The 9,749-nt window shown below is 41.1% G+C and overlaps 2 protein-coding genes across 2 annotated transcripts; one reads left to right on the top strand and one right to left on the bottom strand.

The window, feature by feature from the left end:
- Positions 1-1,064: 1,064 nt before the first annotated feature.
- Positions 1,065-2,910, bottom strand: rnasekb (ribonuclease, RNase K b). Its single transcript, XM_080549901.1, has 3 exons — positions 2,759-2,910; positions 2,012-2,094; positions 1,065-1,861 (listed from the first exon to the last, which is right to left on the bottom strand). Exons 1-3 carry the CDS (start codon positions 2,834-2,836, stop codon positions 1,717-1,719), a joined length of 306 nt encoding a protein of 101 aa, XP_080406027.1. The 5' UTR covers positions 2,837-2,910; the 3' UTR covers positions 1,065-1,716.
- Positions 2,911-3,123: 213 nt separating this feature from the next.
- On the top strand, positions 3,124-7,104 carry bacc1 (BPTF associated chromatin complex component 1). Its single transcript, XM_080549900.1, has 6 exons — positions 3,124-3,393; positions 3,834-3,928; positions 4,126-4,227; positions 4,516-4,745; positions 5,759-5,860; positions 6,287-7,104. The coding sequence occupies exons 1-6, from the start codon at positions 3,373-3,375 to the stop codon at positions 6,349-6,351; spliced, it is 615 nt and encodes a 204-aa protein (XP_080406026.1). The 5' UTR covers positions 3,124-3,372; the 3' UTR covers positions 6,352-7,104.
- Positions 7,105-9,749: the final 2,645 nt, after the last annotated feature.

Raw genomic sequence — 9,749 nt, 5'->3', positions numbered from 1 at the left:
CTGTCTGTATATGTTTCTTTGTGTGTAGGTCCAAGCTGCTACCCTGGAGACTGTGAAGCTGTCTATACAAGGGATTCAAAAGTCCAGCAAGATGCAAGTGACTCTGTTGGCAGAGACGGATGGAAAACTGAAGACATTAACTGTGGCATCCAAGCTCCTGGCACAGGCCTGCGCTATTAAACTGGATGGAGCTTTCGAGAAGACACTCCTTAATAATATGTTGCCGGTCAACGTAGAGGCAGACATACAAGGGAATACGATTAAAACTCTAAAAAAGATGTAACCAACCTGAATGATTCATGGTGGGTAAAATCATGGTGGGGAACATCAGGGGAACATCAGTCTATGCATTCGTTTCTTTTTTAAAATCTGAATGGAATTGATGTTTTTCATCATGTTTTTATTATGTTTTCAATACTCTTTTACTCTTTGATAATATGATTACAAAGAGTAAAATATTGGAATGATTTTCATTTTTGCACTCTTTATAAAATGAACATGTCCTATGTTGTGTTCATTATAATAATTGCTAATTTATTGCTGTATTTCTTGTATGTGTTCTACGAGTGAGCTGGTCCAGACATTATGTTATTCCTCAATATTAAGTGCACATCTCAGCTTCTGTCTCTCTCTGCAATGTAATGTGTCCGCACGATAAGTGTCTAGTCAGTGGGTTTTGTTAATAAAAACCTGCAGACTGGAACACACACAGTTGCATCCCCTCTCTCTCCCCTGGCTGTATGGTGTCTACATGAATAAACTCAGAAAACACTGTACCTGCCTCAGGTCTCACCAATAGTCAAAATTGCTCGAGGGGAAGGTTTAGCTCTGGCCTTATGTCAAGCATTCCAAATGACAAAATGCTGTACAAATTATTTGCAATAAATCAAGTAAGCAGACAATATTTGGTTTATATCTTTTTATTAGAGGGAACATCATATCACAAGTACCATGTCAAAGACCATTTTGCATCATAACATGAGAATGACAAGGGAAATACCCATACACAAATGAAATAAATACATAAATTAAACATTTTGTACACCACTTACTTTCTAAACTACTTAAGTGGAAAATAACAAAAACCAAGAGGTTTATTTTCACAAAATCACATACACACAATAAAACATGGGACATAACAAAAATAGACATTGACCATTCATGAATTTGCTTTGATTTCAGGCTCTGCTCAGAATTCAGCAGACAAAAGGCCTTATTATTACATTAATACATTATATTATCTTTATTTTACTAGTGTTGTGTTTTTTTGAACTGCATTTAATAAATAGCGGTTGGGTGCAACTAACAATCATGCATGGATACTAAGTTGGTCCAACAAGGCAACAACATTTACATTGTCTAAACCTTAGCTATTATAGAGTCAATTAACGGGAGGGGTACAAGCATAGAAATGGATTCAATATCTGTCTCTATGGGTGCACGTTTTGGTTGTAACCTTAAATACAGTAGTTTATGCAACACAAGGAATGATAACGTTTCAGTCAGTAATATCACAGCAAGGACCTATATATATACTATGTTTTACCCATAAACTTCAAACAAATAACTTAACAGAAGGTTGCTTCCCTTCAGGACCTGAAATGGTGTGTGTGTGTGTGTGTGTGTGTGTGTGTGTGTGTGTGTGTGTGTGTATCCTTCCTCATCTGTAGTGTGGAATATTCAGAAGCTGCTGCGCTGCCAGTCCCACCTGAGGACTTATGTCACCATGTACTCCTGGCGTTTGTTGAGTCGGACCTGGCATAGAGACACTGCTCCCACTGCAACATAGATGGCCGCTGCGATGAAGCAGTTGATGCCCACTTGGTTGTAGAGACCGTAGATGGTCTGTGGGGGGTTCTTGCTGTTGGTCAGAGAGAATAAAAATGACATGACACCCCCCTCATACAAATCAACAACCACATAGGGGTTATTTCCCAACAGGCCAAGAATAATAAGACGTCTAAGAGTAGAACTGGGTCCAATTCTGGTCCTTTGTCTTGCCACCACTTACTCATTGCGGATGTCCTCCTCAGTGAAGGGCACATCCTCGATCAGCACAGCCGACTTTGCACTGAAGAAGATCCCCAACATCACCTGTGACACAATGTTTATGTATACTTAACACATTTTAACAGAGTAGGAAACAGTGTTAAGATTAGAATTTGAGAGCCAGTGTGCATATTATTGTACAGTTCCTTGAAAGGTTCTTGTGGATTGCTGTGTTCCTCATGGCCCTGATGCAGTCAAGAGTCTACCCATCAAGGCCAATCCCTGCCAAAGAGGCCACACATAATTATTGCCAAGAGCAAGAGACATTTGACTGTACAATCTATGTCGGTGCACAACAGCACGTCAATGTTGAATTTGTCATGTTTTGTATTCAGCGTTTGACGAGATGGTGTGCACAGCCAGAGAGTGGTTTATTAGAAATTCCTTGTAGGACACTGGCCAGAGCATTCATTCATTCAACCTTCAATACAAATCGTGTAGCTACCAGATAAATAGATAAATTAGCTTCATATTTTAGCAAGCAGTGTATAGATGCCAAAGCCATTATTGGTTTAAGGAAAGAGGATAACATTATTATTTTTTTAAAAACATGTTTTCTAACATGACGATTAATCGAAGCAATCTGATCAAATAACATCGATGTCATCATCGAAAAGACCCGACAGCTTCAAGCCCTGGCTAGTTAGATGGTGTTAGCAACATTAACACACTTGACAACCAGCTAGCTAGCTAGCTAATCCTTACTTACCAGCATGACAACTCCCCATATGCTGATCACTATTCCACAAGCAGCCATCTTTGGCCCGCAGAAAAGAAGTGAAGGCATTCTTGTAGTTGATCTTTCTAACCGAATGCAAATAAATTACTATAATCCAAATGATTATAATCCAAAAAACAGTCGTTTTCTCAAAGGATGAGTGTAACCCCAACCTCCATCAGCTGACACCCGATAGTTCGGCAGTTTCCGCGTCATTTCGGTAACGTTCGGCCATTTCAGGAGAACCAACCAATCGGATGTCTTAAAACATGTCCCGCCTTTCTCTTTCAACCAATCGGGGTACAAGCGTCATTCTCGCGCAACATTCCCCCATGTATCTCATTTTAGCCCTATCTTATGCACACATTCTATGCATTTACAAAGTTATTTGGGGGGAATTGTTACTTAATATAGCATGCATTGAAGTCACTTATTCCACACCGATTTGTCAATTGGACTTGATCGGTCGTTTTAATTGTTTGAAAGGCATAGTGTGGCCGTCTATGCATGGTGCTAACTAGCTAGCTAACGTTAGCTGGGCACGTTAAGCTCATTGTTTAAGAGGAGCGAAGTTGGTTATCAAACCCGTCAAAGAGCAGATCAACATGACTTCTGCGTCTACCAAGGTAAGCCACTGTTTTATCATATCGTGACGTTAGAATTATAAGGTTCTATCTCCATTTGTCAAATTTTTTTTTTTTACATAATCTGATCCATTAGGTGTTTATTAATGCCTGTGTGGTGTTATTTTTAAAATGTTGACATTTTTGAGTTAGTAATTCATAAAATACAAAGGTTCCATCTCACCAAACATAATGGAATGTCAAAACTTTGACGCTCAATATCTCTGAACTACCCTAAACGGAGATAGAACCTTATCATTCTAAGCTCACGATATCACTCTTTATCCTATGGACGAAACACTTGAATAGGCTTGACCCTAAACGTCCGACAGAAATAAATAATATAATTATTAGTCGTCTCAATCAAAACCACGTGTGCATGTATCACATCTCTCTATGGTTCCGTGTGCATGTATCAATCTCTCTATGGTTCCGTGTGACAGGTGGGAGAGATCTTCTCGGCTGCAGGAGCTGCCTTCACCAAGCTGGGCGAGCTCACCATGCAGCTGCATCCAGTGGCTGACTCAAGCCCCGCGGGGTGGGTTACACACACACACACACACACACACACACACACACACACACACACACACACACACACACACACACACACACACACACGTACACACACGTACACACACACACTCTTTGGAGGTTAGGGTTGCAGGAGAAATACGTATGTTCAGAGCTTTGACAGTGATTCATTCTCCTCTGTTTTCGTCTTTCTTTCCCCAGAGCGAAATGGACAGAGGTGGAGATCGAGATGCTGCGGTCGGCTGTGCGGCGCTTCGGCGACGATCTCAACAACATCAGTTCTGTCATTAAGGAGCGCACTGTGTGAGTACCCTCACAGGCGTCTTCTCTAGCCCTGCTGTCCAGCTCTCCTGTCAAGCTCTCAGTCTCCCTCTCACTGTCTTCATGCGTTATAGGAAGTCTCTTTCTTCTCGGGTTGCCACCCGTCCCTTATAATACAGGATCGTCTTGTATTATAAGGGACCGGTGTAAGTGCTTTTGTTATTTTGTCAAGCACTTCAAACCAGGGGTATCGGCATATTTCTCCCATCTCATTCACTGATCTTTCAGAATCGTATCATTATTGCCTTCCCGTCCACATACTGTTTGCAGAGCCCAGATAAAGACCACGGTGAAGAGGAAACTGTATGAGGATAGCAGGGTGCCCCTCTCCTCCGAATCTCCCAAGAAGCCCACCAAGAAGACCACAGTTACCATGGCGGTAGCACCGGCCGCCGTGGCCCCCACAGTCACTGCCGTGCCGACCTCGCAGGTTGTCGTGACAACGGGCCTGCAGAGTCCCTCCTCTCTGCCTCCTTCCCTCAAAAAGCAGAAGACTGCAGGTGAGTCGAATTAATCTGACCTTGACTTCAGTTCCAGATCAAGCCACGGGATTGTTAACTTGAGATGACATGAGATGGCTATGGCTTCTGTTTTTTTAATTCACATTCATCAACAGTCTAAAGACCAAAGGCACTCTTCTTGGAATATTGAAACAACATATTTATTCTGTGTGTGTGCGTGTGCGTGTGTGTGTGTGTGTGTGTGTGTGTGTGTGTTGTGAATGTTAAAGGCCCCACATTAGCCAGTTTTGGTTCCTGGCTTTTCTTGTAAAAAATACTCAAAGAAACACAGAGGGGTGGCGTTAGTCAGCCGTTAGTCATTCACTGAGCTATTTGGGAAAGTAACCCCCGATATCGGTAGGAGCAATTCCCAATAAAATGTGTCAAAGCTTTGACTCGGTCACTAAAAAGTTGGGTACTACTAAACTTTACAAACAGGCTAGCCACGTCACACTTCTGAGCTGGATGAAATGTCATACGTCACAGCATGTGGAAAAAATATTTTAGGAGGAGCTAAGAAAATAGAATGTATCGGCTTAGAATATAACACCATTTGACATAAATGGCTATTTTCTGACTGGAGCAATAACTGTGGAATACCAGTGTCCAGCACCAGGATGTCATATGTGACAGCAGCTCTTGAAACTGGGAACAAGTCACCAACCAATCAAAATGTTCTGACTTTTATTCAGAAAAATGACATTTCAGTGTTGTTCAAAATCAATGAGACACTTGGTAGTTAAGCCAAAACAATGCAATGCAATGTTTTCAGTGAGTAATCCCCACTACTCTACACTAACTAGGTAGTAGTGTGAATTACTCACTGAATCCATTGCATTGCAATGTTTTGGCTTGACTAGCGAATGTGTCATCTATTTTCAACACCGCTGAAATATATTTTCATTTTTAAGAATAAATGTCTGTAGGTTGGCCACTAACTGCTGTCACTGCTTTGACTGAGTTATGTGTAAGGTCATTGTGTTACATGTTTTTTTTTGTGTGTGTGTACACAGATGTGACGCTCAGTGCTCTCAACGACTCTGATGTGAACAGTGACCTGGTGGACATTGAGGGACTTGGCGACTCCACCACCAAGAAGCTCAACTTCGATCAAGGTAAATATCAGAGATCACCCTAACCCTAACCCTGTCCGTAGGAGGCACTTGTCCTGCCTCGGTCCAGTCCACCTCCTCTGATTCTTGTCACTGAATGGTCATGCTAGAAAGGACATGTTAGAATCTGCCACAGAGTGGCCTGGGGTGGTCTAGCACCGCGGTCTACAGTGCACACATATGCCCATGTCGGCATGGGTTCGAATCCGGCCCATGCCCTGCTGACATGCCCTCTCTCCCTTCTTCTCCTACTTTCCTGTCTGTCTTCACTGAATCTGTCCAATAAAAAATGTCATAAATATGAGTGGGACTGCCCCACTCAGAGAAATAACTTTAAAAAAACAAAACAGAATCTGCCACAGATACATATCTCAATCTGTTTATTTATTTTATTTTATTTTAATCTGTCATCATGTGTTTTTTCCTCAGAGAGCCTCAACCTAGACTCCAGCCTCATCATGAACTCCAGTGACCTGCCTCTCCTCTCACGCTGACCTCTGCCCCTTGACCCCTAATACATTTAATGGAGGAAAATAGTGGCTGCCTTTAGTTCCACGGAGTAGACAAGAACTTTCTTATATAAGAATAATACAGAGCATTTTTTTTCTTTTCTTTTTGAGGACAGATTTCAGCAAATGCTATTTTTGTATTATTTTTTAACAGCTGTTCCCACTCAAGCGCTTCTCTTTTCAATTTGGGACATTTTTTACAGAGGACGTGCTTCATGTTGCTGACAAACCAATTTGACATGTATAGCTCAGCTCTTTTTGTATTAACATTTGATCTTTTTCTTGCTCTGCAACTTTTATTTCGTAAGTATGGTAGAGCTGAACCATATGTATCTGGTCAGTCATCACCAGGAGGGGGTAGTGGTGGTCTTCTAGTGGATAGTGAGTTGGACTTGGGATCGGAAGGTTGTGAGTTCAAATCCCGCCTGAAGCCACACCACTACTAGTGTGCCCTTGGGTAAGGGCACTTAGCCCTCAGTTACTCCAGGGGGAATGTCCCTGTAATTCGTAATTGTAAGTCGCTTTGGATAAAAGCGTCTGCTAAATGGCAAAATTATTAAATTAAAATTACCAGGAAGCAATGACATGTTACTGTGTACAAGTCCTGCTGCCGTACACCTGTTATAAACTGAAAACAACACAAGCTGCCAAGTATTATTTGACTTTGTTTAGATGATGGTTGTTACATAAGACATGAGCTGTTTTATGTTGTTATTGTGTAGTAAAATGTTGAAATTCCCTTGTGTGTGTGTTTCACTGGGCCTGTGAGATAGAGGTTGGGTTGGGATGCCATCTAGTGGCTGAAAGCACGTACTGTTATAGACCGAAATCGCCCCATGTGTTGATGTATAGGTGAAGAAAAAACACAAATTGGGAAAGTACACAAATTGCTGGTATTATACACTGACTTTTATTGTCATGATTTGATTCATATACTATTATATATATATATATAATTAAAAGGTGTACATTAATTTCCCCCCCACTATAAACGAGACACATTTTGCGTCAACTTTACAGGCATGAGATACTCAGAGGGAATGAATATAGATATTTTTATTTCTCTCGCTCGTTCTCTCTTACAGTTCCATAAAAATACATCATCTTATCTCTTTTTTTTTTATGTAGAGACTTTTGTCGAAAAGCTATTTACAGTTTGAAAATACTTGTCTGAATGTTATGGTACATGTGCTTTTAATTCCCTTTCTCACCCCTCTCCCTCTTCTCACAATAACGTCACTCACTAACCCACTTCATTTCCTCTCATCTTTGCATCATTCAAATGTCAGATGTCTGAAAAGCAGAAAAAAACAGCCCTCTATAACACTGACATGTAGGTTTTTTTGGAAAACAATCATATTTAGGATTGTGGCTGATCACATTTAAAATAAAATAAAAAGAAACTGGATAAGTACAAAACAATGAAGAGCAGAAAAACAATACAAATATAGGAAACAAAATTGTAAATGACAACACAGATCAAGTGTATCTAACAGATCACAGCACCCAGTAGACAGTCTCCAGGCTGGAGGTGGTTTGAGTTGAGACAACCCACACAGACCCCCCCAGTCTGGGTCAATCTCAAGTCTTGATTCCTTATGTCCTCTCGACTTGTTTTGAAGTTCCTTACCTCTAACTTTCTCCAAAGCATTTAGAGAAAGAGGCAAGGAGAGAGGATACATGGAATCGAGGAAAGACTTTTGAGATTCAATCTCTCTCTCTCTCCTTAAAGTCTCTTAAGTCAGTTAAGTCTCTTAAGTCATTATGGACAGTGTTCTCCTTCAACGGTGGGACACTGGGAAACACTGAATAAGACATGCAAACCCTGTGGGCTAATTGCAATGAACATCATTAGCAAGACATTATCACATGACTTCAGATCACCTCTGTCTTAAAAGACGTGTATCCCCCCCTATTAACGTTTCCAAGGAGAGAACAGGTGAAATGAACACCGAACACGAGTGCCGTACGATAGCAAGGTTTACTAGCAGCCTTGCTCTATGCTAACAGCAGATAACACGAGGTCAAGATCATCATCTTCTATTGATGTTCATTGCATTTGTCCCTGTATGCATAGAGCCCCTACTCAAGAAAGAATGAGTATCAAAATACATGTGTCTGAGAGCTACAGTGTCTGCCAGTAAAGATATGAAAGAATAAAATCACTTAGGTTTGGCAATGTGTGTTGATGGATCACCTGTAGATTCTAACACACAAACATGCTCTACTTCCTGGAGAGAAGTCATGCTGTAATGTTAGAGTCCAAATGTGAGTCCAGACAATGACATCACAGTTTCTTGATTAGAACATCCAGTTGAATGGATGTGAATGAATGAATGGAACTCAAAACAACAACTTGAGCTTTTATTTCCCTCCAAATTCGCTGATTGTCACTGTCAAATTTCTTAATTCAGATCTGTGGTTGGACCAGTAAAGGATGAAGCCAATCTTCCAGGACAATGTGATCCCATCAACACTGATCTAAACACTTCTCTGGTATAGGATAGAGATGGATAGATAGTGACACATTGGGAAAACAAGAAAACAAAAAGCAACAAATAAACAAGCAACAGCATGACTTAAATCAGGATATGATCCCATTCATGTAACAGCAATATTGATTAATAATGTGGAACGAATACTGTGCAAAATTGTGTAAATCGGAAGCAAAATATTACTTCCACAGAAGAGGCCGAGATTTGGAAACATTTCACCCACTGCTATATAATTAAACTCTGGAAAGGGCATTTTGAATGAAGAGTATTACACAGAGTTACTATGGCTGACATTATTTCTTTTTTTTTGTATAAGACACTCCTCTAAGCAGCTTATATAGTCTTGACATAATATTTCACAAGTAAAAGGTCTGGAGGTCATAAGGACTCGGGGGATTACGACCACAAACCTTTCCCATAGACAACACCTCAAACATGTATCATCCGTCACATAAACACTAATGATAATCTACCAGGGTCCTGAGCATACAACCATACCACACTGCCGAAGCCAAATAAAGATATAAAGGCATGTACTTTAATCTATGGGAAGATATATTAGGTTTGTAATCCCACTGCCTCCTGCCTCTGTTGAAGTACCCATGTAAAGAAAGGGTATATCCACCCATTGACCATTGAGACCCCCCCCCCCCCCCCCCGCCCCCTCACTCCTAGTCCTCCAGTCTAACTAACCTCCATCGATAAACAAGAAACACACACCTGTCAAAAATGAGGTGATTGGTTTCCAGGGGCGCACACTTCCTTGGTCATCATCAGAACACTACAGAAGTATAGAGTGATCCAGACGTCAGCAGGAAGAGAAATCAGCGAAGGGGGGGACCGAAGAAGAACATGCTAGAAGACCAGGAGTGGTCGGGGGGAGGATGA

The sequence above is a fragment of the Nansenia antarctica genome (genome assembly GCF_963989245.1).
Source record: "Nansenia antarctica genome assembly, chromosome: 20".
Lineage (NCBI taxonomy): Eukaryota > Metazoa > Chordata > Actinopteri > Argentiniformes > Microstomatidae > Nansenia > Nansenia antarctica.
The sequence above is the reverse complement of the archived record's forward strand: the minus strand, read 5'-3'. Positions and strand labels throughout refer to the sequence as shown.

Bases quoted from the DNA above. Each gene is read 5' to 3' on its own strand.
- rnasekb (XM_080549901.1), bottom strand. From the start codon at position 2,836: ATGCCTTCACTTCTTTTCTGCGGGCCAAAGATGGCTGCTTGTGGAATA. The intron at 2,095-2,758 runs GTAAGTAAGGAT...ATTGTGTCACAG, and splicing joins TATGGGGAGTTGTCATGCTG to GTGATGTTGGGGATCTTCTT. The intron at 1,862-2,011 runs GTAAGTGGTGGC...TCTGACCAACAG, and splicing joins GAGGAGGACATCCGCAATGA to CAAGAACCCCCCACAGACCA.
- bacc1 (XM_080549900.1), top strand. From the start codon at position 3,373: ATGACTTCTGCGTCTACCAAG. The intron at 3,929-4,125 runs GTGGGTTACACA...TTCTTTCCCCAG, and splicing joins GCTGACTCAAGCCCCGCGGG to AGCGAAATGGACAGAGGTGG. The intron at 4,746-5,758 runs GTGAGTCGAATT...GTGTGTACACAG, and splicing joins CAAAAAGCAGAAGACTGCAG to ATGTGACGCTCAGTGCTCTC.